Source organism: Canis lupus, chromosome 5, assembly GCF_003254725.2.
Source record: "Canis lupus dingo isolate Sandy chromosome 5, ASM325472v2, whole genome shotgun sequence".
Lineage (NCBI taxonomy): Eukaryota > Metazoa > Chordata > Mammalia > Carnivora > Canidae > Canis > Canis lupus.
Window position 1 is genome coordinate 69,915,686 of NC_064247.1, and position 18,354 is coordinate 69,934,039.

At 40.9% G+C, this 18,354-nt stretch overlaps 1 protein-coding gene across 22 annotated transcripts in view; it reads right to left on the bottom strand.

The window, feature by feature from the left end:
- CDH13 (cadherin 13) overlaps positions 1–18,354 on the bottom strand; it is a 1,387,059-nt gene that overhangs the window by 1,286,308 nt on the left and 82,397 nt on the right. For 21 of the 22 annotated variants that reach the window (XM_049110659.1, XM_049110644.1, XM_049110650.1 and 18 more), the window contains one exon: positions 5,012–5,112. The exons of the other annotated variant lie outside the window; for it this stretch is intronic. In XM_049110659.1, the coding sequence (XP_048966616.1) occupies positions 5,012–5,112 (101 nt within the window). The remainder of the gene's footprint in view (positions 1–5,011; positions 5,113–18,354) is intronic. 22 annotated transcript variants of the gene reach the window in all.

Consider the following 18,354-nt stretch of genomic DNA (forward strand, 5'->3'; position numbering starts at 1 on the left):
GGTCACTCCAGGTTGTCATATTAAAAGAAGGAAGTTAGAGCAGAGAAGTATGCATACTACAACCCTTTTGTGAATGAGAATATAGGGGATTTCGTGTTCATGGATGATCCTCAAGACGTGCAGTGAAAACATCTAGACCTGTACTCCTGCCCCTGCTGTGACCAAAGGCCTGGCCTGCCAATGAAGCTGTCAGGAGATAGGAGAGATGAGTGATTTGTTTTTGTTTTCCTTGTGAAAACCAACCTCCAACCAGATTCATTACAAGGAAGAACATAGTATATTAAGGTCCTGAACTTGGAGCCAGACTACCCAGGTTCAAATTCTAACTATGGTGCTGCTTAGGAGCTGTGTGACTTTGAGCCAATCACTTCACCTCTCTGTTGCTTAGTGTCTCTAAAATAGCAACGATATCAGTACTTACCTCAGTGAGTCATTATGAGAAATAGATGTGTCACTAAGGAATGTTTCAACAATGTTTGGCAGAAAGCCACTTCTTCTGTAAGAGCTTAAAGCAGGTAAATTAGACTCAAACACTGAGTGCCTCATCTCCTACTCCCACTGTGACCCCTCTGTTAGTGTGGTCCCAAACACCCAAGGGGAAAAGAAGAAAGAAAAAGAAAGGTGTCTTTTATGTCTTCAGTGGGCCACTCTACAGGATGAAGTCATTTTGAAAAGGATAATTAGACCTCCAATTGGTTTTCATTTTATTTCATTTTCTTGCCTGCAGTTGACAAGCAGGGAGATTGTGTTACTTCCACAGTCACTAACAGCAGAGCTGCCCAGTTCCTCCTATTTCTATAGCAAACTCGTGAAAGAGAGAAGCCTGCTGGTGCAAACTGCTTTGATGGGAGGAAGCATCTAAAATTCATTTTAATTTCAATTTGTGTGAAGCTTTTGTATCAAATTACAGATCTGGGGCATGATGCGGCTCAGTGAAGAATCCCATTTTCCATCAGTTTGGATGAGTTCATTGTGCCGTCAAGGGGTAAAATAATTAAGGCTGAAATCCTATCTCCACTGGAGACTATGTACTGGTGTCCCTCTTCCTGTGTTGATCAAGTCAGGTGACAAACCAACAATTAGTATTCAAGGACCAGCATTGACCCCTCAGAGGTCTCAGATCAGCCAAAAATTCTTCGGCAAGTCAATTAGTTCAAAGTCCTTCTTTTACTCAGATGTAATCGTGCCAGTGGCCTGATGCTAACTGCAAGACCACCAATCAGTTAGGGCAAACCAAGGTTGCTTGGATAAACTAAAACAGAAGCTGGAAGAAAGCAATAAAACAGCTGAAATCTGCAAAACCACAAAGAAACTGGTTACTAGGCAGCTGAATTCACTTCCCTGCTTCTATGAAAGTAAGATTGAGCCTGCATTTGGAGGCCAAAGCAATCAGGCTAGGAAAGCCACCATTGATTACTTTTTTTTTTTTTTTTTTAATTTCTCTGGTCTAGCATATCAGGTAGTCTCATTGGAGTTTACGAGTTCTGCTCCATACAAGGTCTCCATTACTCGGACTGTGCACCCATGCTCAGCTGCTGTGTTGGCTGCTAACAGCTCACAGGTGCCTCCATTCTCAGAGAAAGGCTCTGCTGACAGGAGTCATGTCGTCTAGAAGGGGACATATGCCCCACCCCACACCCTACCACCATCACCAGCCCAGGGACTTCCAATGACTGTCTGAAACCAGAATCAAAGGGTAGCCTCCTTGCTTCAAGAGAGAATAACTACACCCTTTCTTATCAGTCCTTTTCATCTTGTCTTCCTCAGTCTCTTACAGGGGTCTCCTGAGAGCATCCTCTCAATAGATCATGTGTACCCAAATCCCTGACTCAGGCTCTGCTTCTAGGGAATCCAACTGTATTTGTTTCCTATTACTGCTGAAATAAATTACCACAAAGTTAGCAGCTTAAAGAATGCAAATTTATTATCGTACAGTTCTGGAGGGTAGAAATCTTATTCAGATTTCACTGGGCTAAATCAAGATGTTGGTAAGTCTGTGTTCCTTCTGCAGACACTCAGGGTCAACCCATTCCTTGCCTTTTCCAATATCTAGAAGTCACCTGCATTCCTTGGCTCATAGCTGTGCATCACTGCAACCTTTTTTTCCCATTGTCACATTACTTTCTCTGACTCTGACCCCTCCTGCATCTCTGTTATGACTCATAAATACATAGGACCCACCTGCATAATCCTCGATAATCTCTCCATGTCTAGACCCCTCACTTTAATTACATCTGCAACGTCCCCTTTCCCAAGTCAGGTAACATACTTGCTGATTCTGGGGATTAGGACAGAGATATCTTTGGGGCCATTATGCCTCCCACACTGACCTAAGAGAGTTGGTATAAGGAGCAGTCTTAAGAACCAAACTCAAAGGAAGAAATTCTGGAGTTGGGTCACTGATTGGCTGCCTAACAATAAGGAGCCTATCACTGGTGACAGATGGAGCATCATCTATCCTTGGCACATGGGCACAATTGCTAAGGCTTTCACCTAGGACAGGCTATAGGTAGAAGTGGATGCACCGGCTTGTGCAATACCACCATCTCTAGTGTTGGAGAGGAGGAATAAGGGATATAGTAATTATCAAGATTGTGAATCTGGGTGGCTGTTGCTAAATACCACAAATGCGTTGAAGAGAAAAAATGATAGCCTCGGGGTAGTCATTCAACAATTTAGAGCAACTTGTGTCAGAGAGCCTCCTTGGCAGTATTTAAAGAAACCCCAATCTTCTTCAGCATGAAAAGAGAGCTGAAGAAAATACACAGGACTTAACTGTGGAAGAACTTCAGAGAAGCTTGGATTCCTGCACCAAAGTCAGAACCCTAATGGGAAGGAGTGGGACTCCAAGATTGGGGTGGGGATATCTGGGAAGATGAACTTGATTACATTTAAACCTAAAATCCCAATGAACTCTCTGGGCCTGCTGAAATATCCTCCTCCCTCTTGTTGGAAGACCATCCCCTGCCCTTGTTTGCCTCCTTTGACCGTGGGTAATCAATGTGACACCGTGTGAGGAAAAAAAAAGCAAATATAGTAGGATTAATGACTGCTATCCTTAGAAAGGTCTGCTTTCAAGGCCAACCCTTGGCTGGCATCTGCAAACTTGAACTTGGAGAGGATTCCTACCATTTCCAGAATTGAGAAGAGGGCTCACTGTGCCTAAACTGTGTAAATAATACAGATTATGGTGAACACCTGTTTTCCTTCTGCAAGTCTGGACTTTGGGCATGTGCCAGGCAGAAGGTGGCTATGTGACAACCCCCAATAAAAACCCTGGGCACTGAGTCTCTGATGAACTTCCCTGGTAGACAAGATTTCACATGTTGACACAACTCACTGCTGGGGCCATTAGGCATATGCTATATGATTTCACTGGGGAGGACTCCGGAAAGCTTGTGCCTGGTTACCTCTGTTCTTTGCCCCATGAACCTTTCCACTATGCTGATTTTGCTTTGTAACCTTTACTGTAATATATAATAATCATCAGTATGACTATATGCTGAGTTCATGAATCCTCCTAGCAAATCACCAAGCCTGGGAGTGGTCTTGAGGACTTCCAACACACACCATCACAAGCAGATACATGCAGTTTTCTTCACAGGTATTTATCTGGGCTCTCCTGAGGGCAATAAACTTAGTTGGATTATCATAAAAATTTCCTCTTCCCCTACAACTTGTTCCTTCCCCCTCTATCCTAGAGGATTTTGCTTCCCTTTGAGCCAATTGCTGATGCATTCCATTTTGTTTAATGTATAGTTTAGTTTCATACTTAGAAGTATGTGTCTTCACCTTATGAATTAAAATTTTTCAGAACTTCTAGGGCCTCCTTTCCCACTCTCAAAGTATCAGTAGTCTTTTTTTTTAATCCCATTGTCCCCAGAGATCTCCAAAATGTTTGAATTTTTAATGTTCTTTCCCCTGATCACAATTATTAAACTACTTCTTGTACAATAAGTGGAGTCAAAATCCTACTAGACAGATTTCATGTTGCAGCACCAAAAGAATAAGGGAGAAGACTAGGACAATGCTGTGGGAGCACAGAAGGGCATCTCCATCAGACCAGGGAGTAGGTAAGGTTTCCTGAGCCTCTCAGGTGATCTTAAAGAAAGACTAACAATTATATAGTTGAGCAAGTCTCAAAGAAAGACTAAGAATTACCAGGATGGAAAAGCTGTTAAAGGGGACTGTTTGAGTGAGAAAGAACAGAAATAAGAAATGACTTGGGTCATTCTGAGAACTTCCAAGGAGCTCAAATCCTTGAATGAAAAGGTGGGGGATGGCCTAGTTATGTGCATATGGAAGGTGCCCCCTCTCAAGGTATACTAAGAAAAGGGAAAAGTTACTCTAGCAATAAGGGAACATATGAAAGTGAGCTGTGTATGCTTAGCTGAAATCCACAGATCATCTCACCAAATGGCCCTCAAGTTGCTACAGGGTAATGACTCTGGTCAGAAGGATATTTTTAATTTTTCTATTCTATATGCCTCCTCTTAGGCAACTTCTCTTCTAGTTTCCTCTGCTGCTTTCATTTCCTAAACGTGTTCCTCAGCCTCTGTTCTCCTGTTTTCAGAACTTCTGTTCTCTGGTCCAGTCTCATTAGGCACAAGATGATGGTGCCACCGTTTGATGCTTAGTCAACCTGCATTCTGTTCCAGCCTGGGAATTCTTACCTCATCCTGTCAACTATCAGATACCTGCCATAGGGACAGGAGATATTGGGTATTGTGTCCTGGGAACAGTCATGGCAGGAAATAGATGGCATGCTGAAGAGAGTAAGAGAGAATTTATAAGGACTCTTTATAAAGTTGTGTGCCAGCCAAAGAAAACCCACAAGGGATAAAGACCCTCAGAGTTAGCAAAAAGTGAGAAGCTGATACCACCCCTAAGATTAAAGGGACAATAAAAAATGGAGGAAGGGGTGCCAGAACTCAACAAGATGTATAGCTTTGGGAAAGGGCCACTTGACAGGAGCTGTGGCCCACCACAGAGAAACACAATCACTACTAACCTGTGTCCCATCAGGATGTGAATTAGGAATTCAAATGTGCTCAACTCCATTTTGTCCTTCCTTCCCTCCAATCTCCTTCTGGTGCCTTTCATTGGCCAAACCTAATGAGAAACAAGAGGGCAAGAGAACTCATTGATAGGTCTAGCAGACTCAATGAAAGATGCCCAACTTACTGGCTAAGTACAAATCATGATACACACATACAGAAATATGAATCAAGGTACATTCCAGAGGCTTCAATTTATATGAAATGGACAACATAGTTCAATATACCAAAAGGGGTGAACAAGTTATTTAGAAATGCAATTTTGTGCTTCAATATCACACACCTTGTAAGCAGCCAGCTATTAACATACTCAGGTGTCTGAGGTGACCTGCCCTCCTAGTAGGCTGAGAAAAGATGCCACTTTAGAACAAGATGGGAGCATTTGGGGATACAGCTAGGCTCTTCAGTACCTCTCTAGGGTAGCAGATACAACAGAGATTTTGCAGCCCATCTGCCCTTACAGTGATGCTGGCACTTTCCAGCCATCAAGTGTCTCAGGATCCATTTCACTTTTCAGCAGTTACCAGGTCTCAGTTGGGATGAACCCAGCAGAGACTCCTCTTCTCAGTCACCCTGGGGCCTCATTTCAAAAAGAGCTATCTGTGATCAATTTCACATTTCCATTCAATGGATATTAATCCTAATGAACACCACTTATTCTGGATTCTCCCTGGCAAGCAGTAGGAAAGCCCTATATGAAATGAAGAGTCAGATGTTTGTGTTAACTTTCCACTCAGAGACGCTGTTGAGAGTTCCACTGTAATTGAGATCATCAGTCCCCCTGGGGCATAGGGCTCAGAGGTGGTTACAGACTAAAGGGATGGCCACAAGAACATTGAAAAAGGGAAAGGCTGGGACAATGTGTCCCTGCTCCTTCCAGGTGGCAATGATGTCTGCCTGTACAAGTGAGCAGAAAAGTGCCCACAGAGACTGTGTTCACTTTCCCTTTGATGTTAAAACTTGTTCAGTTTAACAGACAATAGGTGGCTTTGTAGCTTTGCCATTAGGTAAATTCCTGCAGCAAGAATAAAATTTTTCTTTCAATTAACGGTTCCCTAAGCAAGGAAATGAACTCATTTCTTGATGCATGAAACCATCCTTCTTAGGTGCTATAGGAGAGGCAGGGTTACATAATGGTAAGGGCTCAGGTTCTGAAATCAGAATCAGTCCTGGGCCTAAATCCCAACTCCACCACTTACCAGCTATGCAACCTTAAGAGAACCACTTAACTTCTCTGGACCTCAGTTTTCTTGCCTCTAATTTCTTATTTATTAAGGGGTAACCATAACCTTTCCTCACTGGCTGGTGAAAAGATTAAAAGATCCAGATCAGCATAGCCTCAAAAAATTGAACATAAAATTACCATATGAATTAGAAATTCTATTTCTAAACAAAAGAATGAAAAACAAATACTCATCCATGAATGTTTATAGCAGCACTATTCACAATAACCAAAGAGTGGAGACAGTCCAAATGGCCATCAGTGGACGATATGGATGAATGAACAAACAAAGTGTGGCACATCCATACAATGAAATATCACTCAGCCATAAAAAGGAATGAAGTCCTGATGCATTCTGTAATAGGGACAAATCTCAGAAACATCACGCTGAGTTAAAGAAGCCAAGAACAAAAAGCTGTATATTGTATGATTTCATTTATACAAAATATCCAGGATAAATAAATCTCTAGAAACAGAAAGGAAACTAGTGGGGTTGGGGAGGGGGAGAGGAGGAAATAGGGAGTGACTCCTTCACCGTCATGGGTTTTCCTTTTAGGATGATGAAACCATCTTGGGACTAGATAAAGGTGGTGGTTGTACAACATTGTGAATGTACTAATGCCACATAATTGTACATTTCAAAATGGTTAATTTTATGTTATGTGAATTTCACCTCAATTTAAAAAAAAAGGCTCAGCATAGTGTGAGGAACATAAAAAAGCAGTAATAAACAGTAGCTCTTATGACACCCTGTGTCTAACTCAAATCACGTTCTAAGTTAAATTCAAAGATTCCCATTACCTACAGCATCAAGACTCTTCACTGGGAAGCCAAAGCCCTATATGGCCTGTCCCCAAATCACATCTCTAACATTATCTCCCTATAATCTCCTTGTACAAGTCATTAGGGGGAAAATGCAAACAAAATTCCCACTCCACTTTGCAGGTTTCAAAGCCATCCTGAACAACAGGAATGCTCTTGGTCTTCGTGAATTTCAGGTCAAGGAAATGTACACTCTCCACAACAGCCTTTTCAGTATTACCTGAACCTCTGCTAACACTGCTACCTCTGGCCTTCCATCACTCCTCCCTCACTCTCATCTGCTCCTCACCAAGCAGTGTCTGCTCACCCCTCAAGGGCCAGCCAATTCACAATGTGTCTGCTATGACCAGGTACCTCAGCCTGCAAGGCCCTTTCTTCCATCAGAATACTTCTGAAAGTCCATATGACATCACCCGTGTGATACTCATTCCACACTGCTTTGTAGTTTGGGTTTTCTGTTTTCTGGGTTTTCTTAATAGGTTTATTTTTATCTCTCAACTATGTTGAACACCAGAGGGGAAATATTCAAATGTCCTCAGAATCCAAAGAGCCAGGGATTATGGTAAGCTGAAATGACCCCTCTTCTAAAAGATCCAGTGTCCTCAGGTCTACTGTTTTTCAAGGAAAGCCAGGATTCTGGACATGTACTTAAAGTATTTTGGTTTTCCAATGTAAGTAGCACCTCTCAAAAAAATCACATAATGGGACACCTGGGTGGCTCTGCCTTTGGCTCAGGTCATGATCCTGGGGTCCTGGGATAGAGTCCTGGATCAGGCTCCCCACAGGGAGCCTGCTTCTCCCTCTGCCTATGTCTCTGCCTCTCTGTGTGTGACTCTCATGAATAAATAAATTAAATCTTTAAAAAAAAAAAGCACATAGTTAGGGGACACATTTTGTTGAATACACAAGTGGTCTTGATCAGGCAAAAGTGATGGTCTAAGAAACCACTCTATAGGGCCTTCTTAGTCCCACACAAGCTTAAATGAATTCTAAAGTGCCTGGAGTTCTTTGACCTCATGTTCTAGGACAACTGTCTATCAGCAAAAGTGATTAGGGTCTGATTTTGTTATAAAAGGCCTAACACTCTGCTTTCATCCTCATTCCTGAGAAAGATTTCAGATTATGTCTGAAAAATAGCACAAAGTCATGCTTAGGTTAAAGGTTATGATGGACTTACATGGATCATTTCAACAAGTATTTGGGCAATTACTTCATGACACACTGTGATGGGCATGGGAGATACAAGGGACAGGACAGACCATCCCCACCCTCAGAAGTCTACAAATGAAATACAATAAGACATTGATGGAGAAGAATAGGAATAGAGCATACACAAAAGAGGAAATACAAATAGTGAAAAAATACACAAAAAGATATTCATCATTACCAGAGTTCAGGGACTTGCAAATTAAAAATCACTTCACATGGGCAAAAATTAAGAAGTTTGCTAATGTCATTGATGTGGGGAAATGGTTCTCTCAAAACTGTAAGTCGAAGCATAATTTCGTACAGGAGCTTTCGAGGGCAATTTGCCAGGATCTATTAACATTTAAATGTGCATCCCCTGTGACTCAGCGATTTCACTTTTCACAGCCACCTTGGAGAAACACACAGAGTCTACAAAGAGACACGTTAAAGGATGTTCACTGGAACATTGTTGGCAATAGCAAAAAACCACAGATGTCCTAGATATATATCAACAGGGGACTGTCAGACCAAGCTGCTGTATATGGTCAAATAAATGAAATGCTACACAGTATGTAAACTATGAGGTAAATCTGGATGTCCCAATATGAGAGGTCTCTAACACATAGTGCTAAAGGAAACACATACGCTGAACAACACTACCCACTGTGATCAAAGCTTTGGGTAAAGACACATATAAAAATGTTTAAAAGAATCTATACTAAGAAGAGTGATGGCCTCTCCTGTGGAGGAATTCCCAAGCAGTTGCTGGCAATGGTCAAGGCCATTTGAGACATATTTATAATATTAATGTTTTTTAATGCTCATGCACTTCCTATGTGGCTGAAAAAATTAAAAAACATTTAAGCAGTTACTTTGTGGGTCTCTTTTCAGCAAGGATGCCTTGTGATGTTCTACTGTGTCACAAGCCCAAAAACTCTCATGGTTCCTCCCAACCAAGATTTGCCCTTTTTTGTTGTTGATTATAGTACAGTGGCTCTCTAACAACTCACTACATAATAACTTTGAACTTCCCCAAGTTTTGGAATTCATGTATGAGACCTGCTTTTTCCCATTTATAAATGTATTTTCCTAAATAAATAAATAAATAAATGCCTCCCATCAGACTCACATACCCAAACTTGGAAATCCAAGTAGGTCTGCCAAAGCAGCAGAGACAGCCATTCTAACAGAGGCACCAGCCTCAGCTTTACCTGTCTTCCTGAGGACACAGTGGCCAAGGCACTGTCTTGCTCATGCACTTGCGCTCTCTCTCTCTCTCTCTCTCTGGTGTTCTGTAAGCAGGACATATCTCAGGACTTGGACCTCAAGTAGCAGGAGTGTGGTCTTTGACACTGCTATTCCTGGCTATGTGGTCTCTAGACCTGTATCCTCAGCTGTCCTGGAGATGCTGCTGCCCAATACTACTCTGATATTTTATCTTCTGCTTAAATTAATCAGGATTGGTTTCTATTATTTGCATCTGAGAACCCCTACTGACACCGTGATCTTGGGATAGTTGCCTAATTTCTTCTGTTTCTTCATTTACAAAAATGAGGATAATAATATCTATCTCACAGGGCTGCAAGAAAATAAAATATATGCCATATATTTAAAATATGTATTGCATATATGAAGTATATTTTTAAATGCATATATAATTAATATATCCCTGAATATATTTTATGCACTTATAGGAATCTATGAATATTATATATATGAAAATATCTGCATACCTTTCTTCTTGGGGTGGGGGGTGGGCAATGAGGTATGATGGGTTCTTAGAATTTATAGTAGATATATTGCAGTGGATTTTCACTCCTAATATCTCACAGATAAATGGAAAGGCAAATGACGTACAGCTTTTCAAGGAGGCAGGAAAAAATAAATAAAAAGATGGTATTTGTGGACCTAAGCTTGAGTACAAATAATCACTCCAAATCTCCCATGGCTCACTTATTTTGTGTGTAATCTGCAGTGACCTTTTCATTGAAGGCCAATTTTCTGATACCAAATAATTTCCAACCATAGGCCACTGGCTCGACGGCACTTACAGAACTCACCCATTCTAATATCAGTCACAATAAACATCATTAGGATTGAATATTTTCTGCAAAATGACTCTTCAGCCCTAGAGTGAAGTCCACAGCCAGAACAGGTGACATCAAGATTAATGACTTTGTTGGGTGCCCACACAGCATTCCCTTGTCAGCCCTGGTAATCAAGAGGCAGAGGATGTGATGGTGTGGAAGGGCCTCAGGGACGCTAGGGTGCAAATCAGTTTGAGCATCAAATTCTCCAGACCCAGAAATCCATGCTCCCATCTGCTCACAGGGAGTATATAACCCCATAATAGGTCCTCTAGCTCCTCCATCAGCCAAGGAAAAGTGAGGCTGGAAAAATCTCCTTTTTTCTGCTCTGTGGAAGCCTTTAAAATGATCAGTCATGGTGAGCAGAGACAGAAACAGAGCTACGCTGAATGTGAGTGTGTCTTTTCCTGCTTCTCTCTGGACCATCTGCAGAACAGATCCAGGACTTCCTTACAAATTACCAGGGTATCGTTCCCATGTTCCCCATTAGGATTTTTCACCTGAGGACATTAGTCTTCCTCAAGATGTTTCTTCACACATCCAAACAATGGGAAAAGAGAGGTGGAGAGTACAGATCCCAAACTCAAGCAGAGAAAAGGCAGCAACAAATCTCAGCCTGAATCTAAAGCTGTCCTCTGCTAGAGTCTTATAATAATGCTTGATCAAAAGGAATCACAGCTACTCTTCCTCTTTTAATTCAGGAGCTGATTAGCACATTTGAAGATGAAGGGGCTCCTCCGCCATGTTTCTTCTTCCTCCTCCTACTCATACATAGCCTAGTCATTTCTTTAGGAAAAGAGTTATAGATATATTTGTCCTCCTAGCATATGTTCCTCACTTTTCTGGTTATAGTACTCCTGCTCTTTGCTGTGGGTAGTTTACATAGAGCCAAAATTACTATTCAAAGAACCCCTCATGCCAACACCCATATATACACACCTTACTACCATTATAGGGGTGAACACTCAAAAGTGGCCAGTTCCAGAGTGACCATATGGCCTAAGCCAGGCCATTCAGTTTTCTCTGATATATAAACACCAGGAGGTCTCTCTCTTGCTCTAAAACTATGAGCCATAAGAATAATGTAATCTTGAGCTCCTTCTGACCACTTCCCACAAAAAAATACAGAATAAGCTCTCTACCTTAGGAGAGAATGATACCAATATCCAAAATGAGGAGAGATAAAGGGATAAACAGGTATAGACACGGACCCTCATACAATCAGATGAGCCATTAAAGGAACGCTGACTAATAAAACAAGAAGATTCAAAACAAATAAGTCTGTTTACTTATAAGGTGGGGTTTGGGATTACAAACGGTGAAAGAGTAAAAGACAAATTGACTCCACAGTCTAAAAATAAGGGCTTGGGCCATACTGTGAATCCTGGCGTTTGTATGGTGCCTGCAGAGTGTCTAGCTCTAAGCTAGGGGCTTTCTGAAACCTTCTGTGTCAGGGGGTAGGAATTCCTCGTAACTCACACCAATTTATTTAACAAGTAAAGTGCCCCGCTAAGACCTTGACACAGGGAGGTACTTAAATGTCTTATTGAATAGCTGTGGTCTGATAAATTCAGGAGACAGGGGGACTATAATCTCCCTTGATCTTAACTCTCTGCTTCTATTAATTCAGCTTAGGCATAGAGCTTTTTCTTTACCATATCACAGAATCAGCTCTAATTGACTGTGTGCTGTTGTTAAGCTGGGGCTCTGCTATCTCATACCTCTGCAAATTACTCTTCAAGGTCCATTCTCGGCTATAAATTTATTCCTATTTAAATTCATCTTTTATTTTCAGTCTATCATCTTGATCTGTCAACATGATATGGAATCCTTACTCAATCATCCAAAATATAAACCCCTTCCTTCCATCTTTGAATCATTTGGAAATTTAGTAGGTTTGCCCACAAAAACTGTGTCTCAGCTATTGATAAATTCAAACAAGATAAGGAAAAAAGAGCCCTGCAATGTACTGGTGGAGAGGCTTCCCTTTTCCCCTCCAAAAAAACTAAAATTGACATTAATAGAAGATCTTCATATGTGGTTAAACATTCTATTGTAAATCAACCTGTTAACTCATCCAACCCATGTTTCACCTGGTTGACTATGGGAGTTATAAAATATTATGCCAGCTGTCTTGCTGGGCATCATGTACTTCATGCCTCCAGGCTGTTACAACAGTACAATAATCTGATCATAAAAGGAATTAGAGTTGGTTCAACACGACCAGTTCTTGGTGAACCCATTCTGGCTCCCTACAATCCCAGCCTCCTTTCCACTGCCTCATAAGACATCTGCTTAATAATTCAGTCTGACATTGCACCATTCAATAGTATCAAATTCACTGGCTGGTAGCATCTAAAACAACCTTCCTCCTCCTTTGAAAACTTCAAAATCTGTCTGTAGTCAGTCTTCAATCACTCTCCTTTTTCTACTCAACAAACAAACATCTAAAGAATGCCTACCATGTTGCTATGTAAAACATTTGGTATACAGAAAAAAAGTAAGCAGACCAGGTCTATTCTTAAGGAATTAGAATGAAAATTGCCATCAACTGTATCTCAGCGAAGGAAAGATCACATGAGAGAATGGGTGGTGTGATTCATCAGGTCTAGCTTTGTAGGGAAGAGATCTGAGTTACTACTTTCACTGTATCTTCCTGATACTGCCCCTGTCTCACCCTCACCTCCCCACCCCACTCATATACACCAAGGAATTTCTCCATCTTCTCTGACAGTTCTAAGAAAAATAATGAGACAATGGCCAGTAACTGCTGAAAAGAAATGTTTACCAGGACAAATCTCAGAGTTTTTGCTCTCCACTTTAGAGAACTATTTGCTATAGTTAGCCATAGGTATATAAATAAGCAGTGCATGGTAAAAAAAAAAAAAAATATATATATATATATATATATATATATGTACAGTATGGATCAAGAACACACTAGAAATTATGCATTAGCCAAAACCTCACCTTCCAGCCCAAGGAATGGCTCAGTATTGAAGAAAAATCCAAGTATAAAGACATGACTGCTTACCCTTGCACTCCTAAGGCAACACTTAGCACACAGCACATACCTGTGGGAGATCACCTGCATTCATGGCTCCTTTGCCATGTAATTTTCTGGTTCCTCTTATTAAAGAAGTGGAACCTATTTCCCACCTCTTGATTCTGGGCTGAACTTATAACTTGATTTGGCCAACAGATTGCAGCAGAGGTGCTCTATGCTAGTTCCAAGTACTCAGGTCTTATTGTTTCTGCTTATGCTTTTGTGCCTCTGGCACCACCATGAAAATATACCTAGACTAGTGTGCAAGAGTGAGAAATCAGTGAAGAAGAGCCATATCACCTTGATTTACCCTACCTAAGCCAGACTACACCAGTCAAATCCCCCATGGATCCCACACATGTGAGTGAGCCTAGCCAAGATCAGCAGAGCCATCCAGCCTATCCTAACCTGGCCCAAGACACATGAGCAATAAAAGCTTATTTTTTTGTTTGTTACACAAATTATTTCTGCTATACATCATTCTTTTAGGGGTAGTGCTCATATAATAAGGACAAACATGGGGGAAGATATTTTAACACTTAGCTCATTAAGAAGTTTGTCACATGTTATGTATGTACCCTTCCTGTTTGACATATGTTTCCTACACCAAAGGGCTCTCAAGGAATAGATTTGGAGAAAGAAAAAAATATGCCCATACAAGTGTCATAAATATCTTGAGAAAGAGCAGATAGCAGACAAAAGGGAAGGGAAAAGCTCAAAAGTACCATCTCTGTACCCTATGTAGCAGGCAGCACCACAGATTTTATGTTTCCAAGTTCCAACAGACCTGCAAGTAGAATTTCATCTAAGCCTACAGACTTGAGCTCACATCTATGAACCATTCATAGCTTCCTGCCTTCACACCCACACTGAGCCCTTACTCCCTCTACTTTTTTTCTACTTTTTTCCCATAGTAAGATCATTCTCCCTGGTAGACAAGTCAGAATTCAAACAACAATCAAGTAGTTCTGCTTTCTCTCTCATCTGTTAAAATGTCCCCTGAGCAGTCCTTCCCCTATTCATCCACTTTTTTTTCTCCCAAATGGTAGTGAAAAGTTCTTTTTAGTTGTCTTCAGTATGTTTCTGAAGCTTCCTTCAGCTTTTCTAGGTTTTAAATGAAAGGAGACAGGAGCAGAGGCTCTAGAGTCAGACCAACATGAGTTTGTGTCCCAGATCTGCCATGTAGTAACCATATGACCTTGGGGAGGTTTCTTAAACTCTCAGGACTTCAATTTCTCTTTCTCTAAATGGAAGAAATCATCATATCTACATCAGAGGGTTGTCGTGAATATTGAATGAGAAAATGTAACCAAACTGCTTGGCAGAGTTCCTGGTGCATAGCAAGTACTCAACACCCAGCAGGCAGCATGAAATTTTAAGTTCAGGTCTACTCTTTTGAGGTAGGGAATAAGAAGTTTTTGTTTGGTTGGTTGTCACTTTTCTGCTGTTTCTATGTCCTTTTTATATCTGGGTTTTTCAGAGAGCTCCACACATAAATAAAAGGTTACCTGTCAACATTCTCCTTTTATTCTTTATTAGAACACTCCATACCAATCCCTAAGGCAGGACATTGATCAAGATTGGACTTTCCATCCCTGGACAATAGAAACCCATAGCAACATTAACCCAGCTTAACATAACTATTGACATAACCAATGGAATTATGAATAATGAGGGAGAATCCTAGGATTACAGTTATCAAGGCCTGCCTGCTTCCCTGACAGCCAGTGGCCATCCACTAACCCCTTAGTCTACTCCCTGGCTGTCAGCCACTAACAGGAAGCTCCACTTCCTTCTGTACCACCCAGGTCTGCAAAGTCTTTGTCCAAGGCACTGTATCACATGTTCTACTTTTTTTTTTTTAAATTTTTTATTAGTGTTCAATTTACTAACATACAGAATAACCCCCAGTGCCTGTCACCCATTCACTCCCACCCCCCCGCCCTCCTCCCCTTCTACCACCCCTAGTTCGTTTCCCAGAGTTAGCAGTCTTTACGTTCTGTCTCCCTTTCTGATATTTCCCACACATTTCTTCTCCCTTCCCTTATATTCCCTTTCACTATTATTTATATTCCCCAAATGAATGAGAACATATAATGTTTGTCCTTCACCGACTGACTTACTTCACTCAGCATAATACCCTCCAGTTCCATCCACGTTGAAGCAAATGGTGGGTATTTGTCATTTCTAATAGCTGAGTAATATTCCATTGTATACATAAACCACATCTTCTTTATCCATTCATCTTTCGTTGGACACCGAGGCTCCTTCCACAGTTTGGCTATCGTGGCCATTGCTGCTAGAAACATCAGGGTGCAGGTGTCCCGGCGTTTCACTGCATCTGTATCTTTGGGGTAAATCCCCAATAGTGCAATTGCTGGGTCGTAGGGCAGGTCTATTTTTAACTCTTTGAGGAACCTCCACACAGTTTTCCAGAGTGGCTGCACCAGTTCACATTCCCACCAACAGTGTAAGAGGGTTCCCTTTTCTCCGCATCCTCTCCAACATTTGTTGTTTCCTGTCTTGTTAATTTTCCCCATTCTCACCGGTGTGAGGTGGTATCTCATTGTGGTTTTGATTTGTATTTCCCTGATGGCAAGTGATGCAGAGCATTTTGTCATATGCATGTTGGCCATGTCTATGTCTTCCTCTGTGAGATTTCTGTTCATGTCTTTTGCCCATTTCATGATTGGATTGTTTGTTTCTTTGGTGTTGAGTTTAATAAGTTCTTTATAGATCTTGGAAACTAGCCCTTTATCTGATATGTCATTTGCAAATATCTTCTCCCATTCTGTAGGTTGTCTTTTAGTTTTGTTGACTGTATCCTTTGCTGTGCAAAAGCTTCTTATCTTGATGAAGTCCCAATAGTTCATTTTTGCTTTTGTTTCTTTTGCCTTCGTGGATGTATCTTGCAAGAAGTTACTGTGGCCGAGTTCAAAAAGGGTGTTGCCTGTGTTCTTCTCTAGGATTTTGATGGAATCTTGTCTCACATTTAGATCTTTCATCCATTTTGAGTTTATCTTTGTGTATGGTGAAAGAGAGTGGTCTAGTTTCATTCTTCTGCATGTGGATGTCCAATTTTCCCAGCACCATTTATTGAAGAGACTGTTTCTTCCAATGGATAGTCTTTCCTCCTTTATCGAATATTAGTTGACCATAAAGTTCAGGGTCCACTTCTGGGTTCTCTATTCTGTTCCACTGATCTATGTGTCTGTTTTTGTGCCAGTACCACACTGTCTTGATTACCACAGCTTTGTAGTACAACCTGAAATCTGGCATTGTGATCCCCCCAGATATGGTTTTCTTTTTTAAAATTCCCCTGGCTATTCGGAGTCTTTTCTGATTCCACACAAATCTTAAAATAATTTGTTCTAACTCTCTGAAGAAAGTCCATGGTATTTTGATAGGGATTGCATTAAACGTGTATATTGCCCTGGGTAACATTGACATTTTCACAATATTAATTCTGCCAATCCATGAGCATGGAATATTTTTCCATCTCTTTGTGTCTTCCTCAATTTCTTTCAGAAGTGTTCTATAGTTTTGAGGGTATAGATCCTTTACATCTTTGGTTAGGTTTATTCCTAGGTATCTTATGCTTTTGGGTGCAATTGTAAATGGGATTGACTCCTTAATTTCTCTTTCTTCAGTCTCATTGTTAGTGTATAGAAATGCCACTGATTTCTGGGTATTGATTTTGTATCCTGCCACGCTACTGAATTGCTGTATGAGTTCTAGCAATCTTGGGGTGGAGACTTTTGGGTTTTCTATGTAGAGTATCATGTCATCGGCGAAGAGGGAGAGTTTGACTTCTTCTTTGCCAATTTGAATGCCTTTAATGTCTTTTTGTTGTCTGATTGCTGAGGCTAGGACTTCCAGAACTATGTTGAATAGCAGTGGTGAGAGTGGACATCCCTGTCTTGTTCCCGATTTTAGGGGAAAGGCTCCCAGTGCTTCCCCATTGAGAATGATATTTGCTGTGGGCTTTTCATAGATGGCTTTTAAGATGTTGAGGAATGTTCCCTCTATCCCTACACTCTGAAGAGTTTTGATCAGGAATGGATGCTGTATTTTGTCAAATGCTTTCTCTGCATCTAATGAGAGGATCATATGGTTCTTGGTTTTTCTCTTGCTGATATGATGAATCACATTGATTGTTTTACGGGTGTTGAACCAGCCTTGTGTCCCAGGGATAAATCCTACTTGGTCATGGTGAATAATTTTCTTAATGTACTGTTGGATCCTATTGGCTAGTATCTTGTTGAGAATTTTTGCATCCATGTTCATCAGGGATATTGGTCTGTAATTCTCCTTTTTGGTGGGGTCTTTGTCTGGTTTTGGAATTAAGGTGATGCTGGCCTCATAGAACGAATTTGGAAGTACTCCATCTCTTTCCATCTTTCCAAACAGCTTTAGGAGAATAGGTATGGTTTCTTCTTTAAATGTTTGATAAAATTCCCCTGGGAAGCCATCTGGCCCTGGACTCTTGTGTCTTGGGAGGTTTTTGATGACTGCTTCAATTTCCTCCCTGGTTATTGGCCTGTTAAGGTTTTCTATTTCTTCCTGTTCCAGTTTTGGTAGTTTGTGGCTTTCCAGGAATGCGTCCATTTCTTCTAGATTGCCTAATTTATTGGCGTATAGCTGTTCATAATATGTTTTTAAAATCGTTTGTATTTCCTTGGTGTTGGTAGTGATCTCTCCTTTCTCATTCATGATTTTATTAATTTGAGTCTTCTCTCTCTTCTTTTTAATAAGGCTGGCTAATGGTTTATCTATCTTATTAATTCTTTCAAAGAACCAACTCCTGGTTCTGTTGATCTGTTCCACAGTTCTTCTGGTCTCGATTTCGTTGAGTTCTGCTCGAATCTTTATTAACTCCCTTCTTCTCTTGGGTGTAGGATCTATTTGCTGTTTTTTCTCTAGCTCCTTTAT